The sequence below is a fragment of the Phocoena phocoena genome, chromosome 1 (assembly GCF_963924675.1).
Source record: "Phocoena phocoena chromosome 1, mPhoPho1.1, whole genome shotgun sequence".
In the NCBI taxonomy this organism is placed as follows: domain Eukaryota; kingdom Metazoa; phylum Chordata; class Mammalia; order Artiodactyla; family Phocoenidae; genus Phocoena; species Phocoena phocoena.
The window spans coordinates 38,305,676-38,333,317 of NC_089219.1; the positions used below are offsets into that span (position 1 = coordinate 38,305,676).

At 52.2% G+C, this 27,642-nt stretch overlaps 1 protein-coding gene across 1 annotated transcript; it reads left to right on the plus strand.

The window, feature by feature from the left end:
* Positions 1-5,052: 5,052 nt before the first annotated feature.
* Positions 5,053-25,924, plus strand: LOC136126643 (fatty-acid amide hydrolase 1-like). The gene is made up of 14 exons (XM_065881985.1): positions 5,053-5,076; positions 5,407-5,502; positions 13,444-13,550; positions 14,242-14,358; positions 14,620-14,681; positions 15,068-15,184; positions 15,818-16,033; positions 18,139-18,262; positions 18,757-18,898; positions 19,193-19,239; positions 19,609-19,708; positions 21,356-21,466; positions 24,237-24,416; positions 25,796-25,924. The coding sequence occupies exons 1-14, from the start codon at positions 5,053-5,055 to the stop codon at positions 25,922-25,924; spliced, it is 1,572 nt and encodes a 523-aa protein (XP_065738057.1).
* Positions 25,925-27,642: the final 1,718 nt, after the last annotated feature.

The window sequence follows — 27,642 nt, forward strand, 5'->3', positions numbered from 1 at the left end:
ACCCCAGCAGGGCCGTGCCCAGCCCCGTGCTTAGTGGTGCCGGAGTTCCGCCAAGCCTGGCTCCCATCCCTGAGAGGCTCCTGGGCCTGTGTGTGTGGAGGATGCAAGCACGTTGGCTCTCTTGTGATCAGGGCGGGGGGGAAAGGGTAGACGATGGGGTGAAATGCTGCTGAGGGCAGCGGAGGTGGTCAGCGAGGAAGCGAGTACCCCCTGCGTTCCACCTCCACCTCTACACTGTGGTGCAAGCCACCTGCCTCTCACCTCGACACTAATAACCAAACTGGGCTCCCTGCTTCCTTCCTCACCTGTCCGCCAATCCATTCTCCATACAGCAGCCAGAGTGATCATTTAAAAGTGTATATCAGGGCTTCCCTGGTGGCGCAGTGGTTGAGAGTCCGCCTGCCGATGCAGGGGACACAGGTTCGTGCCCCGGTCCGGGAAGATCCCACATGCCGCAAAACAGCTAGGCCCGTGAGCCATGGCCGCTGAGCCTGCGCGTCCAGAGCCTGTGCACCGCAGCGGGAGAGGCCACAACAGTGAGAGGCCCGTGTACCGCAAAAAAAAAAAAAAAAAAAAAAAAGTGTATATCAGATCGAGCCACCTCTCTCCTTAAGACTTTGCAATGGCTTCCCAATCACCCGCGAATAAAATCCAGTCTCCTCCTCGAGTCCTGCGAGGCCCCATGTGACGTGGCCCTTGCCCACGCCCCTGCCTCCTCCTGGATGTCTCTTCCTCTCATTCATCGTGCGTGCTCCAGCCACATGAACACCCTTTGGTCTCTCGATCGTCTCAAGCTTTATCAGAGCTTCTGTGTTAGCTGTCCCTCTGTTTGGAACAGAGGGACAAATGTTTGGAACACTTGGCGCCAATGTCACCTTCCCTGATCACCCACTTGGCAAACAGTCCCCCTTGACACCTTCTAACATGCCACCCTTTGTACTTTATAGCATTATCACTATCTGGAATCATACTTTTTTTTTTTTGTCTCCACTCAGGCAAGCTTCCTGAGAGCTGCACTTTGTCGTGCTCAGCCTGATACTCAGCATGTGGAACAGTGCCTAGAAGGTGCTTAGTTAATTTAGTGAACATTAACTGAGCATCTACTAGGGACCAGGCGCTGTATTGGATGCTGGGACTGCAGTGATGAATGTGGCAGGCTGGGGTCTTGTCCTCTCAGAGCTGCATTCATTCTGGAGGATATTCGTTGACTGAAAGGAGGCAGGGAGGCAGGCAGGTGTGATAGTAAAGATGTACGTATTTAATGAATGAAGTGATAAGGTGACTTTTAATCAGGACAAGGGGGGAAGGACATTCTGAATATGAGCCGTCTACCTTCTGGGCACTTTATAGTGATCATGTCATTTTATCCTATTCACCCTGTTGTGGGTGTTTGTGTCCCCATTTTACAGAAAGGTCCCACAGCTAGAAGCAGGGGAGTTAGAATCGATATCTGATTCATTCGATGTCAGAGCCTCTGCCTGGTGTCCCATGATGCTGAGGCACAGAGGAGTGACAGCATAAGCCAGCCGCTGCCTCTTCCTGTCTGACCAGTCCAGCCGCCTCAGTACCCTCTAAGTCACATGGCTACTTCCTGGTCTCAGCCTTTCCCCTACTCCCCGGTCCACTGCCATAGCTTCTTGCCTGGCCTCCCTCTTCAGACTGGTCTTCTCCAACTGTCTTTCATATGGCAGATAAGTGACCTTTCTAAAAACAAATCTCATCACGCCTAAACCCTTGTGCTCAGTCCAGACTCCTGGCTCTGACCCACAAGGCCACGCTTCACTTGGCCATGCAACTGACCACTCTGATTCCTCCCCTTCCTTGGGGCCCTGAGATGGTGCTCAGGGCACTGCACACCTCCCACCTCCATGCCCTTTGCTCACTGTGCTTGCTCTGCCTGGGATGCTCTTCCTCATGTCTCCACCTGAAGATCCCCGCCCCACACATCCCACTATTCCAAGGTAAGGGTGGTCATCCTCTTACAACTGTCAGGCTGTGTTGAAAGGGCTTCTTGGTGCTTCTGTCCATGCTCGAAAGCAGGGGCTGTGTCTTAATAATAGAAACCAATATTGATTAGGTTGTGGAGTTGATAATCCATTATCTCATTGGAAAAAGTAGGCATTATTACTTCCATTTTATAGATGAGGGAACTGAAGTTTAGAAAGGCGTTGCTGATTTGTCCAAGGACAAAGACTTGAACAGAGAAGAGTTGAATCCACATGCCCGACTCCAGACTTAGTGTACTTTCCTTGTCTGCACAATCATCCCGAGGACAGGCAGTAAACACCCTCTGGGTGCCGGGTTCTGTGCTAAGTGACCACAACACTGGAGACAGAAGCCACGTCCAGGCACTGTGCTCCTCTGCTGGTGTCTGTTTACAGAAGGGTTGTGATATTGGAGTTTAGGACACACAGAGGACCTGCCACTTGTCCCTAAAAAGCACCATCTTTTAGGGTCATCCCAGAGCTCCAGCTTGTTGAGAGCCTTTGGGATCCTGGCTCTGTTGTCCACTCTTTCTGCTCTGCCTCCCAGCTTTGTCCATCCACAGATCTGAGCACTGGACCTCTCCAACCTCATCCAAGTCGCCAATAAACAATCAGATCAGAGCCATGGAAAGAGCCGTGGGGTGTGTCACCCCAGACCACCTGCTCAGACAACCTGGGCATAAGAGATTGCCACATAATTAAGTCTCATCAAGTCTTGAGCGTCCCAGCCATCCTTGGCGAGACCTCCCAGGTTTCCTACACATAGATTGGGAGCGGCGGCCCTCTGCACCTGAAGCACATGAAGTCACCTAGGGTCAGGGCCGTGTGGGGTTTGCCCTTGCACGTCCGGCACCCAGCATGGCGCCTGGTACTCAGTGGGTACCCAGTGAAGGCTTGTTGAATGGAGGAGCGGGTGATTTGTTATTAGTGAACCCTTTTGGCCCCACCTGTTACTTCCTTCTCATCCTAAACAGGAATGTCCTGGTCAACCCCTGTCCTCAGCCCTTTTCACATTTATCTTAACTACTGCTCTGACCTTGATTTGTGCCCATAAGGACAAATAGCTCCCAGTATATATTCAACCTGTGATTTTCTCCTCGTCTGCAAGTCCTCATCCATCCAGTTCCCCATCTCTATACCCCCTTCATCTCCATCCATCCAATAAACGTATTGAGCTCCTCCCACAGGAATTACTTCAGGGTAACCAATCAGAAATAGTCCCTGCCTGAATGGAGCTTTCATTCTTCTAGCAAACAGACACCAAGTGCACAATCACATAAAAACACTTGTTAGAAGTGCAGTAAAGCAGAAGCACTACTTTATCAGAGTAAACTAAGTGGTACCTGGTTCATCCTGGGTGTGTGTGTGTGTGTGTGTGTGTGTGTGTGTGTGTGAGGGAATGCTTCCTGAAGGAAGTGACATTTAAGCCAAGAGCTGCATTGTCACAAAAGCCAAGGAGTGAGTGTATTTCAAGAAGGGTGGTGGCAATGGCTTCACACGCTGCTGGATTAACTTCAGGGAGGTTGTTGAGGTGATTTGGCATAAACCAGACTGGATTGGGGGGAGGAGTGAGCGAAAGATGAGGAAGTAAAGGCAGCAAGTGTAGATAACTTGAGAAACTTGGCTGGGAGCAGAGGAAAGATGTCAGGGTGGTAGCTATGAAGGATGTAGATCTGAGAGAATCTTGGAAAAAAGGTTAAATTATTTTTTTAAGATGGGAGAGACTTAAGCGTGTTACATGCTGCTAGAAAGGAGCCATAGAGGTAATAGAGGGGATACATCGAGATAAAGGCGGGAAGGGAGGGTTCGACCTACCTATCATTCCTCCACTTAAGAAATATTACTGAGCAGCTGTCGTGTGCCAGGCACTTTGAAAAAGGCTGACAAGGTACTTGCTCTTATGGAACTTATTTTTTTTTAGGGAGGAAGGCAAGACATAAGTAAATAAGATAATTTCAGCGAATGGTAAGCGTGATGAGGAGATAAAATGGGGTGATGTAATGGAGGGGTGCAATCAGGAAAGGGTGAGGTAACAAGGCCCCGGGTGCTGCAGGGGTGGTGCAGCTGCCGGACGGCCTGGGGGAACTGAGCCGTCAGGGGAAGCCAGGGTTCGGTGAGGGGGGCGGTGTGGGGAAGGGAAGGGTGGGGGAAGAGGAGGAAGGACGCGGGGAGTTTGCTGATGAGGAGGGCTAGTTCCAGAGGCCCCTGGGAGACGGTGAAGAGTGTTAGAGGGTGGATGACCTTGGGGTTACTCTGTAGGTTGTGACTCCACATCCAGCCCTGGGTGAGCCCGGGTGCTCAGACTCAACATTACGAACCACAGACCCGTCTCCTTCCCACCAAATCTGCTTCTGACTTCCCAGTCTTGAGGGTGCGGCCACCAGTCTCCTGTTCACCGGTGACTGGCAGCCTGAGATGTGACAGACTGCTCCCCTCTCCTCCTCTGATACAGAGGACTGGGCCCAAACAGACAAGAGTGGAAGGGCTCCCAAATCAAGTCCCTCCGGCTCTACTGCTGCACATCTTCCCCGTCTTTCCTGCCCCTCCTCCAGGAGTTTACCTCCATCCCCTCACCCCACCCCACCCCACAGATTCCTTCTCTGCACACTCTCCCTGCTGGTAGGGAGCTCCTAGTCCAATGAGGAAACGAGAAATGAGTCTGGAAGGGAGACCAGTAGACTGGGGAGGCTGGAATCCCAGGGGCAGCAGTGCGGCCTTGCTTTGGGAATCAGGAATGAAAGTCTAGGTGGGCTGGCGGGGGCAGGGGTGAGTGCTATGCCTGCCTGCCTCAGTCCTCACTTCCTTACATCATGTCCCCTGGGACGGATGCCTTCTGAGCTCTGCCTGCCCCCTCCCCCCGGTGTCCCTTCCTTTCTTCTCTGCCTGAGCCCCAGACACCCGCAGAGTGAGCTGCTAACTCTGGGCGGCCATGGGCTGTTCAGTCCTTCTCCCTGTGACCTATGAGCCATGTTAAGGGCGTTGGCGATTATCCCTCAAGCCACAGGCAACCCCATCCAGCACTGGTACGGGTCAGATTAGGGTGCTGGTGGGGTGTCTGATGGGTGGGATGGGGGAGGAGGACGTGAAGGAGGTGCGATCAGAGCCTGGTCACCTGCCCACCTGCAGTCTTGGGCTCCTCTTCAGGCTAGTTTCTGCCAAAGCCCCTTCTTCTGTAGGGCCTGAGGAACAGGGGACTTTGTCCAGATAGGGGATAGGTCCAGATGGCAGTAAGAACTGGCTGGGAGGAGGTTGGGTTCTGTCAACACCTGGGACCGTGGCTCCTGCCCCGTTGGAGAACAGGCGTGGGAGTGTGCGCTGGCTGTGTAGCTGACAAATAAGTAGGCAGCGCTCCTGAGGAAGCAGATGGTGCACGCGCACGACGCCTGTGGCGGCTTGGCTGTCTTACTCGCTGGTGGTGCAGCAGGCTCCAGCCCTGAGCAATGATCCCGGGGCGCAGAAGCGCGGAGAGGGGGCGCTGCAGCAGATGGCAGCCCTGGCACAACGTCTCCGGCAGCAGGTGAGCGGACATAGACCCCTGAGGTCCCCAGCACTCAGTCCCAGTAGTGGGTCCCACCTCAGGACAGGGCCCCTCCTGTTGCCCCATCTTCTTCAGAAGACAGGGAGCAGCCCCCCACTCAGCTCCCCATCCTGGCTCCTTGTGTCCCTGTCAGTTCCTTCTCCATCTGTGTCCTTTGAGCCCCTTGAGGTCAGGGGCGGTGTATTTTCTCTTTCTCCCAGTGCCGAGCACAGGGCTCAGCAGCATTGTGGGTGTTTACCTGGGCTATTTGTTGAAATAAAATAAACTTATGGAGGTGATTGGAGGTAGGAGGCCAGGGCCCTTTCAGCCCCTGAGCACCCCCAGACCCCACTGGCACAGGACCCTGCTCTACACATTCTGCCTCTCACTCCCCCTCCCCCCTGCCAGCACAGGGCTCTGCAAATGTTTGCTGAGCACATGACAGGTGCAAAGCACATGGGGTCACTGGAGATGGGGTCCTCCCAGGAAGCTATGTTTCTTAAAAGGGGGCTTGGACAGCTTGGCTGGGGATAGTGCAAGGCACTGAGGCAAGTCGCTGTGGCTGGGCTGGGCCTCGCAGTGAAGTGGTTTAGCTGCGGGTAAGTCAGCAAAGCCTTCCCGGAGCGGCAGAGGGAGTGGGGAAAGGAGAGGCACGGAGACAACTCTGCACCATGTCTGCGGTTTGCCGTGTGGCCTGCAGGATGTGACAGTCCCTTTCTGGGCCTTGGGCTCCTCAACTGACCCAGGAGGGGTGGGCTGGTGATGTCTTGGGTGATAGTGGCGGACTCCCTCTGGGAGCCCGGGGAGCGGGGGTTGGGGTAGTGCCTGAGGTGCTGTCCCTGTGCTCTGGAGTTCCTGAGTGTCCTCTGCTGTCCCCTGGACGGTGATTGATGGCCCAGGCAGCTTCTCTGCCCGAGCTGCTGCAGTTCCTGAGAATGTGTATTAATATTAATTGGGGCTAATTAGTTGGATAAATCAATCTGCCCCCAGAGAGCAGCTGCCCCTCCCTGGTTGATGAGGAGGAAATCTGGGCTAATGGGGTTGCTGCGGCGAATCTGTGTGATGGAGAAGATTCCTGTGTGTGTGGGGCGGTCGCATCTGTGTGCATTGGTGAGTTTAGGTTCCTTTACTGAAAACACCAGGGTCTGCTTGTGTGTGCCTCCTGCTGGCGTTTTACTGTGTGCTGGATGGGTGTGTGTCTGGCTGTACGCTGCTTGGGTTTGGTTACGGGCCTTGGTGTATGTGCCTGGCTGGGTGTGTACGTGTTACTGATTGGCGTGTATTCATCTAGGTATGTACGGCTGGCTTGGGTCTGCATGTTTGGCTGAGTGTGTACACATGGTGTCGTGTGTCTGATGTGTGAGGAAGTCTGAGTCTGGGTGTGTCTGGGCATCTGGTTGGTGTATGTGTGGGTGTCTGGGATAGGTAGTTATTGGCTGGGTACCTGGAGGGGCTTGTCTGATTGGCTGGAGGAGTGTAAAGGGTTTGGGGTGAGGTTACCCATGGTGTCTCCAGCCTTCCCTCAAGGCCTCTTGGCTCTCAGCACCTTATTCTCTTCCCAACGTAGCTACACATGTCTGTCCTGGGCACCTTCCCAATCAGGCCACTCCTCTGCCAGGGTTACCCTCAAGGCCTCAGATGACCAGCTTTCTGACCCAGGCAGGTGGGAGGTTGAAACACAGGTCAAACCCTCACAGGATTCAAACAAATCCAATTCATTGCCATTTAGGAATATTTCACAAAGGATTCCCCTGGGTCTTGCCTCTGCTGGACCCTGGGGACAGATTCATTATACAGATGAATCTAACATCTGACCCAGGCTTGCCTTAAAGAGGCTCCCGGTCTGGGTGGGGTGTGATGGAAACAGAGCTGTGCAGACCACGAGGGGAGGCAGCTCAGCTGAGGGTGGAGAAGGCCAGATGCCCAGGGAGCTGTGGGGCTCAGCAGGAGGGGTGATTTCTTCTGTCTGGAGAGGGCTGGTGGGGAAGGCTTCACAGAGAGGTGGTGTTGGAACTAAGCCTTGCAGGACGTGTAGGAGTTTTCCAAAATGAGGAAGGAACAGGAAAGGCAGTACCAGAGAGAGAAAAGCCTGAGATAAGGCAGTGTTTCTATAGAATACTTAGAAAATAATATTTGTAGGGTCCACTGGCTGAAGGTTGCTGCCTAGGAGGCTCTGGTCACCTCAGGCTGAGGGGTTTTATGACATTAAACATATTTAACAACCACTTTGGAAATATGAATAATAAATCAATCTACTAAAAACTTCAAAATATATTTTCTTTGATTTTCAAACCACACGTGGAGGCAGGACCAACTGAGCGTGGAGAAGGCCCGACGTCCCTGGACCTGTGGGGCTTGGCAGGACGGGGTGATCTCTTCTACACTACTGGGCGGGCCAAAAATTGCCTTCAGTTTTTTAAGTAAAAATAAAAGCCACATTTTTCATTTTCACCAGGAACTTTATTGAACGACATATTCACCCTTTTGTTCCACTACCTTCTGCCATTTTTCAGGCAACTTCATAATTCCATCTTCCCAAAACTTTTTATCTTTTTGAGCAAAGAACTGTTCCAGGTGCCTTTTACAGTCTTCCAGGGAATTGAAATTTCTTCCACTAAGAGAATTTTGTGAAGACCAAAATAAATGGAAATCCGAAGGTGCAATGTCTGGTGAATATGGCGGATGAATCAGAACTTCCCAGCCAAGCTGTAACAGTTTTTGTCTGGTCATCAAAGAAACATGCGGTCTTGGGCTTCCCTGCTGGCGCAGTGGTTAAGAATCCGCCGGCCAAGGCGGGGGACACGGGTTCGAGCCCTGGTCTGGGAAGATCCCACGTTGCCGTGGAGCAACTAAGCCCGAGCGCCACAGCTACTGAGCCTGCGTGCCACAACTCCTGAAGCCCATGTGCCTAGAGCCCGTGCTCCGCAGCAAGAGAAGCCACAGTGAGAAGCCCATGCACCACAACAAAGAGGAGCCCCCACTCACCACAACTAGAGAAAGTCTGCACACAGCAACGAAGACCCAACGCAGCCAAAAATAAATAAATAAAATAATAAATTTATGTTTTAAAAAAAGAAACATGCGGGGCTTCCCTGGTGGTGCAGTGGTTGAGAGTCCGCCTGCCGATGCAGGGGACATGGGTTCGTGCCCCGGTCCGGGAAGATCCCACATGCCGCGGAGCGGCTGGGCCCGTGAGCCATAGCCGCTGAGCCTGCGCGTCCGGAGCCTGTGCTCCACAGTGGGAGAGGCCACAACAGTGAGACGCCCGCGTAATGCAAAAAAGGAAAAAAACAAAAAACAAAAAAAAACCAAAAAAAGAAACATGCGGTCTTGCGTTATCCTGATGGAAGATTATGCGTTTTCTGTTGACTAATTCTGGATGCTTTTCGTCGAGTGCTGCTTTCAGTTGGTCTAATTGGGAGCAGTACTTGGTGGAATTAACTGTTTGGTTTTCCGGAAGGAGCTCACAATAGAGGACACCCTTCCAATCCCACCATAAACACAACATCACCTTCTTTGGTTGAAGACTGGCCTTTGGTGTAATTGTTGATGGTTCACTTTGCTTGCCCCATGATCTCTTCTGTTCCACATTATTGTACAGTATACACTTTTCATTGCCCGTCACAATTCGTTTTAAAAACGGAACACTTTCATGACGTTTCAGTAGAGACTTGCATGTGGAAATATGGTCAAGAAAGGTTTTTTCGCTTAACTTATGTCAACCCAAACATCAAAGCAATGAACATAACCAAGCTGGTGCAAATGACTTTCAACTCTTGATTTGGATATTTTGAGTATGTCAGCTATCTCTCACGTGGTATAACGTTGATTGTTCTCAATTATTGTTTTGATTTGATCACTATCAACTTCAACTGGTCTACCCGACTATGGAGCATCGTCCAGCGAGGAATCTCCACTTTTGACACGTTCGATCAGTCACAGCACCTTCTCCATACACTGCACAAATCTTTTTGTGCGTTTCAGTTGCGTTTTTACCTTTCTTGAAATAATAAAACATAATATTGCCGAAAATGTTGCTTTTTTCCTTCCGTCTTCAATATTAAAATGGCTACGAAGGGCTTCCCTGGTGGCGCAGTGGTGGAGAGTCCGCCTGCCGATGCAGGGGACGCGGGTTCGTGCCCCGGTCTGGGAAGATCCCACGTGCCGCGGAGCGGCTGGGCCCGTGAGCCATGGCCGCTGAGCCTGCGCGTCCGGAGCCTGTGCTCCACAATAGGAGAGGCCACAACAGTGAGAGACCCGTGTACCGCAAAAAAAAAAAATGGCTACATAAAAATTCACCAATTTTGGTAAATCTTTTTTTTAAATGCAGGGTGATATGACAGCTGTCACATACAATCTAACAAAATTGTTTCAAATGAAGTTAAAGACAACTAAGTGCTACCAGAGCCATCTTACGGAAAAAAACGAAGGAACAATTTGGCCCACCCAGTATATGCTAAAATGGCTTCAAAGCAATGTAAGTTGAGGCTCAGTTCTGTCATCAGATTATTCTAATAATTATTAGAATTATTCTAATAATTTCCAAATAATTTGTTGATGTTTAGAAAATTTGTGGGGATTGTCTGATGTGGTTGTCATCTTTTGAAGATGTCCCTATCTTTCAAAGCTCTCTCAATAAACTGAGTCATTAGGTGACTTGCAGTCTCATTAAGTAGAGACTTTCTCTCAACACCCATGCATCCATTCTCGGGCCGAGTCTAGCTCAGCTTCTGCTGAAACAGTAGCACTGACACTCACAATTCCTAGGTCTTCTAATGCCCTCCGAGATTTTATATATTCACGCATCTCTGTTGTCAACTAAGTCATGAAACTGTTATTAGAATGTCATATAAATGACATCGAACCTGATCTTACAGGCGCTGGGAGAACCTAACGTGTAACGCGGTGGTTAAGAGTGTGGTAGTTAAGAGAGTGCTGGGCTGCCTGTGTTCGAATCCTGACTCTGATGCTTACATTTAAAATAATTTCTCTGTGCCTTAACCTCCTCATCTCTACGATGGGGTGATGATTATAATTATAGTACACAAGTAAGTTAATAAATGTTTACAGTGGGTATACAGCAAGCACTATCTAAGTGATAGTTCTCATTTTAGCAATAAAACTAACGTCCTTGTTGAGTGGGCCTTTAGTGAGTTTCAGTGAATTTATTCTAATAGACTTGTTCCATTCATCAGGGCTGGTGAAAAACTTCCTCGGGCCTTTGAAAGCCTCCCACCCCAGCACTGGCAGAGGAGCAGTCCCAGCAGAGGCCTGCAGGGCCCCCATTTGTGTCTCCTGGCCTGCTCTCCCCACCTCTCCCCAGCTTCCCGAGAGGCTGCTATTTTCACCAGTGGCCACGCAAGTACAGCTACAGGGGAACGCTAGCCTCAGGGGTCCAGATGGATGCCGGGTACTTGCCCTCAGGGTGCTACCAGGGGTGCCACCTCACCAGGTAGCTATTGGGGTTGGCGTTCAGTCTTGATGGAGTGCCCGTGGACCGGCGAGTGCTGGGTGGTCGCTGGTGGGGCTGGTGGGGCTCCTCAGGACTGGGGAGAGAAAGGCAAGGGATGAGCACAGCCTGGCCCTCCGTGGCCCCTGAGGGAGTCAGAGGCTGTGTCTAGAGGAGCCCTTTACTTGCTGGGCTGTGAAGAGAGGATGCAATCCCAGGGGAGGGGCTAGGGCAGCTGGGGTAGTGCAGTGCTCAGGGCAGTGGCTCTTTGCTAAGTGACTCAGAAGGATTTCAATATCTTTTAGGCACGGAGGGTGCAGCTGTTGAAGTGCATTCTAGCCAAATGCTCGCCCTGTCCAGGGTGATGCATATCCGGGCCCTCCTGAAAGTCCTTGTGTTACCGACTAGGGTTCTTGGCCTTCCCCAATCAATAGAAATCGACTAGAGGCCAGACAAGAAATGCAGGCAAGGCTTTACTGGGGCCCCTGCTGCAGTGGGGGAGCGGGAACAAGCAACAGGTTCCCTTGCTTTCTCGCTCCCCGAAGGGGGGCAAGCTTATTTCTTACATGGGGTGAGGGTAGGAGTGTGTCCAGGGGTCGGGCCAGAGGGTGGCTTAGGTGGTCTGCCCACCCGTTAGGTGGTGTCGTGTGCAGGGGGCATGCGCAGTGCCCTGCTTTTGCTCCCGACACCCCGCTTTTGCTCCAGGTTCTGCAAAAGTGGCAGTTGGGTTTTTGGTCTCTTTGCATCTTTTGGGTCCAGAGTTTGCCCCAGCTGTGCGCGTATGCAGTCATTTTTAGTCCCATACAGTTTCTTTGTATTTTGTTGCTGGAGGAGAGGTGTGTCCAGGTGCAAGCACTGCAGCACAGCAGCAAAGGGGCCCAGGTCCCAGCCTGCCTCACGTGTGGCAAACAGGCTGGGGAGCTCTGAGCTGAGGTACGGAGATGGCACAGTGAATAGAAGGATTGGGCAGCAGTATACGGGAGGGGAATAGGCAAGAAGAGGCTGGTGAGAGGGGCCCACCGGGACCCAGGCAGAGAAAGGGCCTAGGGCAGTGCCTGGCCCCCAGGAAGTGCTTCATCAGAAAAGCTCCCCTCCCGAGAGCCATTAGAGGGTGGCGGTGAAGCTACAGATGACTTGGGCTTAAGTGTCCCCACCTTTAGGACCTGGGGCAAGAAAGTTAACCTCTGTGTCCCAGTTGCCCTCATTGGTGAAACGGAAATGATAATAAAAGCACCCATTTAAGGGTTTTGGTGAAGATTTAACAGGCAGAGTGCTTGACGTGTTCCTAGTGCTGGGTAAGTACCGGGTAATTGCGAATATTGGTGTATCTATGTGTGAACACGTTATATGTTTATGGTGAAAGTCTTTAAACCATCCTGAAGAGAATGGTGTTGCAACTGTATTCTGAGGGCAACTGGGACCTGTAGTCAGATTTGGGTTTTACAAGGTCTGGAAAGGATCACCCAGGCTGTAGTGAAGAGGCTGAGCTGGAGGGGTAGAGTCTCGAGGCAGGGAGGCCAGTGAGGAGGCTGTAAGAAAACTGAGAGACAGAGAAGGTTCTAGGCAGGAAGGAGTCCGAGGTGGGAGATTTGAAGGAGGCAGGACCACCTATTGGCATTGTGTGTGGATAACAGAATGGTCACTGGGGCTGCACAGGCCGGCGTGAATCCAGGTCCTTGGGTAAACAGCTCTCTGTGCTGCAGTGTCTTCTGCTGTAAAATGAGAAAATACCATGACCTACCTCCTAGGCTTGTTGTGAGGAGTAATATGAACTATTATATGTAAAATGCTTGGAATGGGGCCTGGCACGTATGAAGTCTTGTAACACATCTATCTTACGTGTGATCGTGTTAGCGTTTGTCAATCCATGGTCAGAACTTGGGTCTGTCACTATTATGACATAGTGTGAGTGTGTTTCGTGTTTGGTAACTGCAATCATTGCTGCTTTTGTTGTGGTCATCCATTTACAATGCTTGGTGTCTTGTAGAAATAAAATACAGTGTGTGTGTGTGAAAAGAAAAAAAGAAAAAAGAACTTGGGTCTGAGGATCCAGGGTGATCTTGAGGTTCACTGCATTGGCGACACAAGTAGCATCAGTTGGGAATCTCATGAAGAACAGGTTTGACAGAAGAGTGATGAGTCCTGGATGACTGTGGGTCCGTGGGTGGGTAAATGGGTCTGAGGCCTGGTGGGAGGTGGGCCTGGACTGGAGAAATGGGGAGATCTGGGCACTGTGGGGCCCATGTGGCCACTGAGGTTGCCCAGGGAAGGTGGACACGTAAGGAGAGAGGAGGGCCAGAGGAGACTGAGCGGGAATTGCTGGAGAACAGGGGAAAGTCAGGAGAGTTGAGGGCAGGGAGAGTTTCCAGAAGGAAGGTGTCTCAGAGTCAGACGCTGCAGAGGAGAGTAAGGTGAGGATAGGAAGAATCCAAGAAGCCTTGGAGCCCCCAACCTCCCAAGAAAACCCCTTTGTCTCCCCTGCTCCCTTCCAGGACCAAGAAAGCTCCACCCAACCCACACTCCAGCTTGCCAGTGGCAGGGTCTCAGCTGGGACCGTGGAGGGCAAAGGGAGACGGCTTCGCCTTCTTGAGTGCCCGCTGTGTGCTAGGTCCTTGTCACGTCACCCTTGCCCCTGACCGGAGTCCTGAGGGCTGATTCAGGCCCTCCCTCACACCCTGAAGGGCTGAGTTTAGAGTGGCTGGGGAGCTTGTCTGTGCTCACCTGCATGGCTGACTCCTCATTGACTTCCGGTCCTTTCCTCTCTGAGGAGACCTAGGCCACGGGAGGGGAGCTGAACAGTGCTGTGGTCAAGGATGGCCCCCAGCTCTCCTGCCACCCACGCTGGACCTTGCCCTTCCCCAGGGTCAGACCAGCAGGGGTGGGAGGACTGGAGAAGAAGGAAAGGAGGGATGCCAGGCTGAGTCCTGAAGGCAAACCTCACAGAACTGAGCCTCACTTTCCGTAACCCCTGTGTCCCAAGATGTGCCTGTAGAGTCACTCCCACTCCCCTGGTGTCCCTGCTGGATAGCGGTACGAGGAGGGAGGCAGGCCTTCTCTGTGCCGGGCCCTGGGCTGGACTCTGGGGAGGCAGACACAGAAGAGGACACCTGTGTCCCTGTAGGGCTTTCATGACAACCGGGAGACAGACCAGGAGATGTCTTTAATGCTAAAGATGAGCACAGGAACACGTGAAGAGCACACTGTGTCCACTGGAGTATGTGGGCGTGATGTTGAGTGTGGGGGGCCCTGAGTGGAGCAGTATGACATCTGCCCACCCCCCACCTCCATAGGAGCCAGAGCTGGACTCCAAGCCCATTCTTGGAGCTTCCCCAGGAGAAGCTGGCCCAGAAGCTGCGGGCTGACAAGCTGAGTCTGGAGAGCATCCTCTGTAGCTACTTGGGGGGCGGGTGGGGAGGGCGGGGTGGGGGAGGTCGGGGTCAGGGCCCAACCCCGGGGCTCTGGGTGGAGTGGGGGATGTCACCCGTCGTTGTTCTGCTTAGAGGAGTTGTGGGACAGGTGTGACCCTGTGGCGCTGCAGCCAGCTTGGGAGGTGACTCGTGCCACAGTCGTCTGTCACTTCTGCTCTGAGTCAGGGTGGGCAGAGGGGATGGGGTGACTCAGTGCCCTGTGCCTGGCCACCCCCTGAGCCCCCCTCTGGTCTCCCTCAGCGCTGCTCAGGCACTGAAAGTGCACCAGGAGGTGAACTGCCTGACAGATGTCCTGGGGGAATGTGAGGAACAACGGCAGGCATTGAAGAAAGTAAAGAAGAGACAGCGAGGCCTCCTCTGCGGGGTCCCACCAGCCTCAAGGCTACCTATGACAGCGTGGTGAGCCCTGGGGGTACACGTGCATGTATACACATGAGCATCTGGGTGTGTGACATTGGGCAAGTTACTTAATCGAGGCTGTACAGTTAGAAAGTGGCCAACTGGGAAACCGAACCAGCGGTCGGGCTCCCAAACCCCATCTCTTAACCACCGTGCTGTGCTCTTCTGCCATCTGTGAATCCTACTAAGCGTACAGCACTTGAGTCTCAGAGGGCAAGAGAATGCATGTGAGTGCGAGCGGAGTGGGGGTGAGAGTCTGTCCGCTGGCTGGTTCCACTCTGACCCCCAGGGGCTGGAGCTCAGGTCACTTCCCTGCAGGGCCATGACTCGACGTGTGGCCTGGCCCAGTTCCTGGAGAAGCCGGTGGCCAAGGATGGGGTCATTGTGAAAGGGCTCAAGGCCCCGGGTAGCTATTCCCTTCGTTAAGACCAACATCCCCCAGACACTGCTCAGTTCTCTGCAACGGGCAGGCCGGGGGCCGGGGCTGGGCCCAGGACGAAGAAGCAGCTGAGAGTCCAGACTCAGGGCTGAGGGTGAGGTGAGGGCCGGTCACGCAGACCTTGGGACCAAGGTTCTTGGGTAAGTCTTCTCTGCCCTCTGAGCCTCAACTTCCTCATCTGACAACGTGTGGGTGGACTCCATGCTCCCTAAGGGCCCTCAGGTCCAAAGGTTCTGGAAAGTTACATCTCTGTTTCTATTCCAGCTTCTCTCTAATTGTTCATATTCTCTATTCTCCTCCCCTCCCCTGCACCCCACTCAGCTGTTGGTGTATCTATTTCTACCTGTTTTTGGAACCTGTTCCCAGTTCTGATAGCAGAGCTGTGGGCTCCTTGATCCTTATTTGAGGAGTCGTGGTTGATGACTCTTGCAGCAGCAGCCCCTCCCCTCAGCTGAAGGGACACCAGGAGGTTTCCAGCACCCCGGGTGGAGCTCACCGGCCCTGGGGGTGACTCTGAGGGAGGCCGGCCTCTCTGTGGGCGGGCCAGTCTTCTCCAGTTAAACCTTCCCCTCCCAGCCCCTTTTCTTCTGCTTCCCTCAGCTTTGATTGCAGCAACCCCATCCATGCACAGATTCAACCCTTTGAACTTAAAGAAGACACCTGGGGGCTCCTCAGGGGGTGAGGGAGCTCTCCTGGCAGGAGGGAGCTCCATCCTGGGCATGGGTACCAACGCTGGTGGCAGTGTCTGCATTCCAGCCAGCTTTAGTGGTGTCTGTTCAGAGGTGCCTGCCTCCGAACCACAGGGTACTGCCTCAGGTACTCGGTGGTGGGTTCCTCCAGTCCAGCCTGGAGGAACTAGGGGTCTGGTCCGCACATCAACTCTCATTAGCTAAGTACTAGGGGAAGTGGGTCAAGGTAGGAGGGCTTCAAATAACTCCTGCCTCAGCCACAGCTAAACACACCATGTTTGGTATGGGTGGCAGTGGAATAGACTGTCCACTCATTTATTACTTCATTAATTCATTCGTCTGTATATGCATCCATCTACCTACCCTTCCCCTTACTCATACATCAACCCATCCATTTATCCATCTATAACAATTCGTCATCCATTCATCCACCCATGCAGTCATCATCCCAGCCTCTATCCATGAAGCAATTTCACCATTCATCTGCCATTTAATTTATTGGGCAAAGACAGACACTGTACTAGGTACTTGGGATGCATCAGTGAACAAAATGGACAAATATCCCAGCCCTTGAAGAACTTACACACATCCTTCCTTCCATTCATTCATTCATCCATTCACCCATTTATCTCTCCATCCATCCACTCAACTGGTCATCAATCAATCCATATGTGCCTCCATTCATCCATCCACCCACCTCTCCATACGTATTTCCATTAATTTTTTCATCTATCGTGCATTCATCCGTACATCTATCCACCCCTCCACCTATCTTTCAGCCCCACTCTGAGTACCTACATTGTGTGGGCCCTGTAATGGGGACACAGAACACTCTCAGACCTAGACATGGCCCTGTTGTGCTCTTAGACATCCGAATGGCTTAGTCAGCAAGTGATCGAGGCTCTAAGAGAGGGTCAAATCTTGTGGGAACTTACAGGATGAAGTTGACATTTTCTTCAACAGAGATTTATTAAAAGTCTAGATTTTAAACTTTCAGAGGCAGGTCAAAGGCAGGGAAGGCTTCTTGGAGGAGGCAGTGTTTGAGCTTGGATTTTTAAAATTAATTAATTTATTTATTTATTTTTGGCTGCATTGGGTCTTCGTTGCTGCACGCGGGCTTTCCCCAGCTGCGAAGAGCGTGGGCCATTCTTTGTTGCTGGGCGCAGGCTCCTCATTGCAGTGGCCTCTCCCGTTGCAGAGCACAGGCCCTAGGCGCATGGGCTTCAGTAGTTGTGGTGCATGGGCTTCAGTATTTGTGGCACATGGGCTCAGTAGCTGTGGCTCATGGAGTCCAGAGCACAGGCTCAGCAGCTGTGGTGCACGGGCTTAGTTGCTCCGCAGCACGTGGGATCCTCCTGGACCAGGGATTGAACCCATGTCCACTGCATTGGCAGGCGGATTCTTAACCACTGAGCCACCAGGGAAGTCGCTTGAGCTTGGTTTTGAAGGATGGACATGCAGAGCTGGAGTGGCATCTAGAAGGCTGTAATTCTGTAAGCAGCCTATTTTGCCTGGAGCAATATGGGTGTGTGGAAAGGCTAGAAGGGGAAGTTATGGAAGGAGTTGATAGTTTAGAGCCTTGAAGGGCAGTCAAAGAGCTCAGATTTATGCTGTGGGCAGTAGAAAGTCATGGGAGGGTTTGAAATAGCTCCCATTCTTGTGTGCTGGGTCCCGGGGGAGTGCACTGGCTGGGTGCCCAAGCCTCTTTGGCACCCAAGTCCTTCCCTTCAGGTGCTGAGCTGGGCTCTGGGTGGGTGGGGTTTTGCAGCTACTCCGGAGTTGCCTCTGCTGTCGAGGGGAGGAAATCGGGTGAGGTCTTGTCCGCCTCTGGCCACATCCATTCAAAGACAAACCTGCTTGCCTTTCTCCAAGGACATTTCACTTGTCCTGTATCTCAGACAGACTGGCCCCACTGGTGATCAAGGAATCTGGGAGAAGGTTCTGCCTGGCTCCCTAGTCCAGTGACTCTTGCCCCACTGAGAGGTGCTTTAACCTCTCCTAGCGGTCTCTTGATGTTCTGCCCCAGACGAGGGTCTCCTTTCAGGCACTAGTCTGACTAGTCGGCAGTCTGCCGACTCCACCCGTCCTCAACCCCTGACCCAGGTTGGCCCCAGGGCCTCTTCCTTTTGCCCTGATCATGGCCCTGGGTCCCACCCTCCGAGGCCAGGCAGTGGGGGTCCCCAGAGCAGAAAGGATGCGGTGTATCTGCCTCCCTCCGTACCCTCTGTGCAGTGACCACAGCGGCTGGCCCCATGGCCCGGGACGTGAAGAGCCTGGTGCTGTGCCTGCGAGCGCTGCTGATTGAAGACGTGCACCCACTGCACCCCACCGTGCCCCCCTGCCCTTCAGGGAGGAGGTGAGCCAGGTGGGGGGCAGGCCTGGAGGGCTCCCTCCCCCCGCCCCTCATTCCTCATTGGCGGGTCTTCTGTCTGACCATCCCCTGTGAAGCCCTCCTTTCTCAGCCCAGGGTGCAGTGAGCAGGAAGCCCACATGCTCAGTCAGTCAGCTGGATGCCCGCTGCTTTGGCTTCTCTGCCACCCTGAGCCGTAGAAGATATCACCCCCAGAGAGGGAGGGACTCCAGCATCATATACCCAACACACACAGAGCGTACTCAGCAAGTGTGGTTTGGAGAGCCCGGTATGGAGTGAAGCTGGGCCTTTAGGCCTCTAGGTAACCCTGGCCAAGTCACGTCTCTTCTCTAGGCCTCAGTCTCCACACTGGTATAATGAAGAGGTTGGACCAGAAGACTGATGGGGTGGAGGTGGGAGCTGGGTGGGCCCCACCCTGTGAGGAAGGCATCCCCCTTCAGTGGTGGGGACTCTGGGGCTCACGCCTATGATTCCCATAGCCAGGGGTTTCTGTTGCCTCCATCAAATGGCTGTAAGGAGCGCTGTGTCCTCAAAATCCCCCCTCCCCCACCCCCCACACCCGGTGGCTCCTCCCTGCCCTGCCTCCCCTTTGAGAATTGCCCGGCCAGTCTCTTCACCCCCGTGAGCCTCAGGTTTCTACCACACCGGGTGGCTGTGCAGGTTAAGTGAGCTCACAGTAAAGCACTTGGCAAGGGGCAGGGTCACAGCTAAATAGGCATCTCGAATTCTGTCTCATCTCTGTGTGGGCTGAGGGAGTGGGCATGGCACGAGGCTTCTCACGCCCTGCTGCGGGGCTGAGGCGGATGGAGGTGAGGGGTGAGGTGGTACCCTCTCTCTAAATCCTGAGGGATACAGAGAGAACACAGGGCAGAGCAGGACGAGCTCCAGGCCCTGACTCGGCCTGTGTCTCCCCAGGTCATCCCCTTCGCTATCCGCCGTGCCGTGTATGCCTTCTTACACCTGTAGGGCGGGGGTCCGTTTGCTGAGGGAGGGGCCACTCTTCTGGAGAAGCTGTACATCTGCTGGGACTCAGATATGCGGCATGGTGGAAATAGGGAGGCGGCTGGTGGCAACTTGAGCCCTAGGAGGGGAGCTGCGGGCCTGGGCTGGTGGGATGCCTCTGGCTAATTGTGTGACCTTATGCAGCGAGTCACCCACTCAGGCCCCGTCTTCAGGATGCACACATTCCAGGGGTGGTGCTGGTGGGAGCAGAGTGTTTCTTTGGGTCTGACCTCCTTCCGTGGCTTATCTACCGAGGGGAAGCTGGGCGGTGGGAGCCAGCTGGTGGCTGAAGGCTGTAACTGACCAGCTCTGTGTCTGTGGTTCCTCAGTAAGGGGGACATTGTGGACCCCACCATGAAGGACATGGTCAGCCAGCTCTGCCTGCCAGACCCACTCAAGTGTTTCTCGGCCTGGATCCTGAAGTACACAGTGAGTGTGGGCCCAGAGCGGGAGGGACTCAGGGGGCGAGGGGCCCAGAGAGGACAGGGGCTCAGAAAGGGGAGGGGCTCCCAGGGGGCTGAGGTCGGGTCAGAGAGGAAGAGGAGGCCCAGATAACGTGGTAGTTCAGAGAAGGGCTCAACAGGAGAGGAACTGAAAGAGGGGGGATGGGGCCAAATGAGAGGAGTGCTCTCAGAGAGGGGAGGGGCTTCAGAGAGGCTCAGCGAGGGGGAGTGTCAGTGAGAGGGAAGGGGATTTAGAGCTGGTGGGACCTAGAGGGGGCCCAGGGCTTGGTGCGGTGGTCAGGGGCTTAGGGACGAGCAGAGCAGAGTTGCTCTTCCTGGACCCCCGTCCCGGGCAGGCTGGTGTTGCCCTGTGGTTTCTGAAGTCCGTCTCCCCCTCTCTCCCCACCTCTGGGAGCCCCGGACTGGCCAGAATTTGGAAGAGATTCGTGGAGTGGGGTGAGTACTCGAGTCTCCTCAGGTCCAGCTCACAAGGGTTTTCCATGGGGATTGGATGAGGGTCACGTGGCTGGTGGGGGGGCTTGTCTGCTGGGGACAGGGCTGTTTAGACTTTGGGATCTAATTAGGGTTTTAGAGTCATGCCTGACATGGGGTTAGATTTAGACTTTTGGGTGTGGCTGGGACCGCAGCTGGGGTTAGATTTGGAGTTGAGCTCTGAGTGCGTGCTAGAATTGGGTTAAGCTGCGATAAAGGTTGGGCCTGAGTTGAGGTTAGGTTTGGGTTTGGGTTGGGGTTAAGGTTGGAACTGTGGTGGGGATGTGGCTGGGAGAGGAGGCTGGTTTGGGCTTGGCCTTGCTGTTGGGCTTGGCCTGGAGCGCTTGGAGTTGAGGTGCTGTTTGGAATCGGGGCTGGAGCAGCCTGAGGGCTGACCTGGGGCCTCGCAGTTTAGGGGAGGGAACCTGTGGTTTTGAGGGGGACTGTGGGTCCCTTTGGCTGGTGGTGGTGGTAGGGCTCTGATCAGGGGATGTGTACTCTTGGGAACATTGGACAGGCAAGGTGTCTTGGCCAGGGGACAAGATACAGGGTGATTCCCTGTAGCGGCTGCCAGCTGATACGCAGCCGGCATTGAGGCCAGACCCTGCCTCCTGGGTGTCTTGTCCCCATTTGTATGAAAAGGAGTCCTCCCGTGCTGACCTTTGGACTTCTCAGTCTTCCCCATTCCCCAAGGACACCCAAGAAACTGTGAGAGCAGCACACAGCAGTGGAGGCGATGTATGCCTGGGGAGACCTTGAGGGACTGCCGGAACAGGGGCAGCAGACACCTGAGTGATGACAGGAGTAGCCCAACAGGAGGTAGATCTCTGTCCTGGCCGGCAGGGCATGCCCAGCTGCACTAGGATGGTGACCTAGGAGGTTAATGTAGTCTGCCTCCCTGGGGCCAGGTTGATGCATTGTCCCCAAATCACTGTAGCTTCAGACTCCCCTTCCCATCCCTTCGCCTTGGCCCCTGGGAAGACCCTGACAACTCCCCGTCCTGCCCCCATCTCAGTCTGCATCTCACAGCCTGGGAATTCTTCCTGGTGTTTAAGCTGACTCGGCCTGGCAACACCTGACCTTGTCCTGAAAACACTGACCTCTGCCAGTCTTACCCTCCTGCCCACCACTATCCCTGCAGGAATATCAGCAAGAGTTCATAGCCAAGTGGATGTCCCTGGACCTGGACGTGTTGCTGGCACCAGCTCTGGAGACCCTGCCTACTATATCGGCTATCCTGCCATGGCATCAAGTGAGAGGGCACTGAGTCTTGGCGGGGGTGGGGTGGGTGAGACTAGGAGTCCAGGACCTTTGAGTCCTGCCACAGCCTCTGTGGCCTTGACCTCTGATGCTATTCACTATTTTAAAATTTTTCTTAAGTTGAGAAAAAATTCAGATTACATAAATTCACCATTTAAAGCGTACAACTCAGTGGGTTTTAGTATATTCAGAATGTCATGCAACCACCACCACTATCTAGTTCCAGAACATTTTCATCGTCCTGAAAAGAAACCCTGTACCTGTTAGCACTCACTCCCAAATTCCATTCACTTTTTTTTTCTGTTTTCTTTTGGCCACATCCTGCAGCTTGTGGGGTCTTAATTCCCAGACCAGGGATCGAACCCGTGGCCTCTGCAGTGGAAGCGTGGAGTCCTAACCACTGGACCACCAGGGAATTCCCTCCATTCACTTTTTAAATGAACTTTATTGGAGTATAATTTACATGCAATAAAATTCACCAATTTTGAGTAACTTGATGAATTTTAACAAATGTATATATACATGTATAACCACCACCATAATCAAAAGATAGACTATTTCCATCATCCTCCAAATTTCCCTCATGTCCTGTTGCAATTCACCCCACCCTTACCTCCAGCAACCACTGGTCTGCCTTCTGTCACTACGGTTTTGCCTCTTCTAGGACTTCATATAAATGGAATCATGAGGTATGAGGCTTGGGGGTCTGACTTCTTTCTCTTAGCATATCCTTTCACTCTTTTTTTAAAAAAATATTACATTTAAAATATTTATATATTTAGGCTGTGCTGGGTCTTAGTTGCAGCACGTGGGTGGGATCTTCCTTGCGGCATGCGGGATCTTTAGTTGTGGCATGCAGGATCTTTAGTTGCGGCATGCGGGATCTTCTAGTTGCAGCATGCAGACTTCTTAGTTGCGGCATGCATGTGGGATCTAGTTCCCCGACCAGGGATCTAACCCGGGCCCCCTGCATTGGGAACGCAGAGTCTCACCCACTGGACCACCAGGGAAATCCTCAAATGTTACGTTTTTATTTATTTTTTGGCCCCATGGCATTTGGGATCTTAGTTTCCTGACCAGGGATTGAACCTGTGCCCCTTGCAGTGGAAGTGCAGAGTCTTAACCACTGGACTGCCAGGGAAGTCCCCCCCGTTCACTCTTAACATGCTTTCTGCTGCCTCACTTACAAAGGCGGCCTCAGCCCAGGCCACCTGCAAATGCAAGCCTCAGCACAGGGCAGCAACCCATCCCCAGCGCAGGTGCAGGTCTCAGAGGTGATACCATGCAGAATGCAAACCCACCTCAAGCCTGGAGTCCTCTCCTCTGGGTTCCCCCACGTGGCTGCCCAAAGGCACACCCCACATCTGGCTCTGCTCTAGTGCCCTCTGTCCACCTCACTGCTGCTTTGATGCTCACTCCCTGCACACAGGTGGCTGCTGGGAGGAGCTGCCTTTTCAACTCAGGATTGCACTGCGCACTCCAGCCCTCTTGGAGCCCCATGTACTTGAGGGCATGGCTGAATCCTCTGCCGCCCACTACCTGTGTACCTGCCTGCCACCTCGGTTTCCCATTTGTACATGCGGGATAGTAATCCGCATCTCACGGGGTGGAGAGGAGTCAAGGACTCAGCAACACAGAGAGGGGAGCACAGTGCCTGGCACTTGAGTAAGGCTTTGCAGGGCGGATTCTTTTTTTAAAAATTTTTATTGGAGTACAGTTGATTTCAATGTTGTGTTAGTTTCAGGTGTACAGCAAAGTGAATCAGTTATATATAATAATAATCAGTTATATATATATCCACTCTTAGATTCTTTTCCCATATAGGCTATTACAGAGTATTGAATAGAGTTCTCTGTGCTATACAGCAGGTTCTTATTAGTTATCTATTTTATATATAGTAGTGTGTATATGTCAATCCCAATCTCCCAGTTTATCCCTGACCCCCATCCCCTAGTAACCATAAGTTTGTTTTCTACATTTGTGACTGTACTTCTGTTTCGTAGATAAGTTCACTTGTATCCTTTTTTTTTAAGATTCCACATATAAATGATATCATATGATGTCTTTCTGTATCTGACTTACCTCACTCAGTATGAAAGTCTCTAGGTCCATCCATGTTGCTACAAATGGCATTATTTCATTCTTTTTATGGCTGAGTAATATTCCATTGTATATATGTACCACATCTTCTTTATCCATTCCCCTGTTGATGGACACCTAGGTTGCTTCCATGTCCTGGCTATTGTAAATAGTGCTGCAGTGAACAATGGGGTGCGTGTATCTTTTTGAATTATGGTTTTCTCAGGGTATATGCCCAGTAGTGGGATTGCTGGGTCGTATGGTAGTTCTATTTTTAGTTTTTTAAGGAACCTCCATACTGTTCTCCACAGTGGCTGTATCAATTTACATTCTCACCAACAGTGCAAGAGGGTTCCCTTTTCTCCACACCCTCTCCAGCATTTACCGTTTGTAGATTTTTTGATGATGGCTCTTCGGACTGGTGTGAGGTGCTACCTCATTGTAGTTTTGATTTGCATTTCTCTAATAATTAGTGATGTTGGGCATCTTTTCATGTGCGTTTTGGCCATGTGTGCAGAGTGGATTCTGATTTTCTCCTTCCCTCCACTGTGGGGAGCAGGAGATAGTGGTCAGGCTGACCCCCTGCACTGAACTGGCTATTACAAGCAGAGGGCTGCAGTTCCAAGAAGGACCCTGAGGGAGTGCTCACCCACATACTTTCCCACTGAGTCTTTTCTGAGCAGATAATTTTGGGGGCTTGCCTGGATCTTCCTACAGGTAGATCTTCCTACCTGGCCCTGTACAACATCCTGAATTTCCCTGCCGGTGTGGTGCCCGTCACCACCGTGATGCTACAGGATGAGGAGGAACTGGCCTTCTACAGGGGCTACTACAGAGATCGTTCCGAAAAAGATTTCCAGGAGGTCAGTTTCCCTCTCTGCCTCTCTCCCTGTTGGGGTGGGGCCGTTCATTCCTGGTGTTTACCCTTTATGACTTCGGATGCAGTTTCGCCCCATCCCTGACACACTATTTGACCTCCAAGTCAACCTCTGTCCTTGTCAGGGGAGAATACTTTGCAAAAGCAGTGGTTTCCTTAACACTTCTGTAGGGAAAGTCGATCCCAGAGGCAAGGTAGGCGGAGCAGGGCGAAGGTCCCTGGTTAGGAGCTTACTCTGTAACCGAACTGGACACTGACCCTCTCTGGGCCTCAGTTTCTTCCCCAGGGAAACGGGATTTAAAACATCTACCTTGCGGGACTGTGCTAAAGTTTAAATGGAAAAAGAGTGAAGCAATTAACATAATGCCTTGTATGTAGGAAGTGTTCAATAAACGCTACTATTACTAATTCAGAGAGGGCTTCACAAAGGAAATATTTCCATGGACCTATTTAATTCATGGTCTAAAATAACAACCCTGACTTGGGTGAGAGAGAGGAAGAGAGCAAGGGAAAGAGAGAGACTGGCTCTGAAAAGTATGCATGTGTCTGAGTCAGACATTAAGTAACTTATTTTTTCTGGAAATTGATTTTAGTGCTAGAGTTACCCAGTGGAACTGCTGACCTGAATTCTGAGAAGATAACAATAATGATACTATCTAATGTGTTTTGAGCTCTTACTCTGTTCCAAGAGCTGTTTAAAAGTGCTGTATATATATTAAATCATTAAATCCCATAACTGTCCTGTGAGGTTTTGCAAATGAGGAAATGGAAGCACAGACAAGTTAAGGGACTTGACCAAAGCCACACACCCAGCTGAAGTGAAGGAGCCAGGACTTGAAGCCATGTGACCTGGCTCCAGAGACAAAGGCAAATAAGGGCTTATATGATATTGTCATAAGGCAATGAAAACATGTTTGAATGCCTATGACTATGCTTGGATTTCATGGCAGGGACTCAGGCTCAGCCCCTATGTTCCTGGGCCTGTGTTTGGGGTCAAGGCACCCCTTTCATTGCAGAAGTGTAATGAGACTCTGGGTCAGGGATTTGCACATTCTTCCTTCCTTTGCTGAGAACACTGGGGTGGATACTCGGTTTTATATTTCATCCTTATAGTCAGCTCTCTACACAGGGAGCAAATTTTATATCTTAACCCTGGAGAATTGTAGCCAAAGCAGAACTGTTTTCCCAGGTTCTGCTGAGAGCTGAGGAAGCCTGGAAATCTAAGATCCAGGACATCTCTACCTTAATATAGACTGGGGGTGAGATATTTGGATTAATGCACACCTGAAGGTGGTGAGGAAGGCTGGACAAGGGGTCTGTGAGCAGGAAGCAGGCTGTGAGTACACAGACCCTCTCTCTATGCAGGTGGTGAGAGGATCTGTGGTGCTTTCGGCGGCTGTGCAGGGCACCGCTTTGCCACGAGAAGAGGAACTGTGTCTCCAGTTCATGAAGGAGGTGGAGGCCTTGGTCAAGAAGCACAGGGAATCCAAGTGACAAGACACTCCTTCTCCTGGAGGCCTTTCTACATCCTCACTTAAGTCTGCACTCGATGTCCCTTCCTTCTCATGAATACCAGATCTTCCTCATTTCTCCTCCTCCTGGAAGCCCACCAGAGATTTTCTTTGTTATCCCTCTGCGTGTCTGCTCAATACAGACACCCCAGATTACCCCAAGATAGGGAGCAGGATGAAGTGCTTAATAAACATTTTGACTGGCCAGCCTCGTGATCTCTGGTCTAGGTGGGGAGGTGGGGCTGTAGCCTCCGGGTTCTCTTCTGCCTCCAGCTGCTCTCCTCCAGCTCAGTCCCCAAGATGCTGTCCCACATTGCAGCAGAGGGGAAGGAGCCCCAAACTGAGGGGTTGGAGACCTGGGTCCAAGTCTTGGCTCTGCTACTGGCTTGCTGTGCAATGCTAGGCAAGTTACTTCCCCTCTCTGGACCTCAGTTTTCTCATCTACAGATTGAGGGGGTTAGATTTGATGAGGTCCATGGTACCTGCCAGTACTTGACTATTAGTGAGCTGTGATTCCTAGGCACTTCTTTGATCAAGAACTTGCCATGGCTCCCACTGCTTTCTAGAGAAAGTTACATAGAGCGAGGCCAAGGGAGTGAAGCAGAGTCAGAACAGACCCTGTGTTGGGACTTACACCCTGCTCACAGTCCAGCTGCTAATTAAAAAAAAAAAATTATTTATTTTATTTATTTATTTTGGCTGCATTGGGTCTTTGTTGCTGTGCATGGGCTTTCTCTAGTTGCGGGGAGCAGGGGCTACTCTTAGTTGTGTTGCGGGGGCTTCTCATTGTGGTGGCTTCTCTTGCTGTGGAGCACAGGCTCTAGGTATGTGGGCTCCAGTAGTTGTGGCACGTGGGCTCAGTAGTTGTGGCACACGGGCTTAGGTGCTCCGCGGCATGTGGGATCTTCCCAGACGAGGGCTCGAACCTGTGTCCCTTGCATCGGCAGGCAGATTCTTAGCCACTGCACCACCAGGGAAGTCCCCCAGCTGCTGATTTTTTTGGCCTGACACCCAGCACCTCCTGAGGGCCTCCACAGCCTCCTATGGCATGGCTCCACCATAGCACAGCCTCCCTCCATTCCCTCAAATGGGAGCCTTCTTGCCAGCACAAAGGGTGCTTCTGCCTCTGTTCATACTGTTCTCTTTACATAAACATCACCACAGTTTTCTCTGCCCTTCAAGCCCTGTTTCAAATGCCACTTCCTCCAGGAAGCCTTATTTGAGCCCTCCAACTTCCCCATGATCTTCCCTCCACCTGAACTCTCTTGAGGTTCTCCCCCATCAAAACTTCCCCTTCCTCTATCCCGTTCCTCTTTGTAGCCCTAGTTCCAATCAATCCGGCAAACTAATGAACTCATTCCTCCCTGTGTTTGATAGCCAAGATTTCCTGGAGATAATTTTTTTTTTTTTTTTGGTTGCATTGGGTCTCCGTTGCTGCGTGGTGTGCGGGCTTCTCACTGCGGTGGCTTCTAGTTGTGGCACGTGGGCTCAGTAGTTGTGGCACACAGGTTCAGTTGCTCCACGGCATGTGGGATCTTCCCGGACCAGGGCTCGAACCTGTGTCCCCCTGCATTGTCAGGCGGATTCTTAACCACTGCGCAACCAGGGAAGCCCAGGAGATAATATCTTAATGCAGATGAATGGAATTCATCTATCCATCCATCTGTCCTACATTTGCTGAGTACCTCCTCTGAACACAAA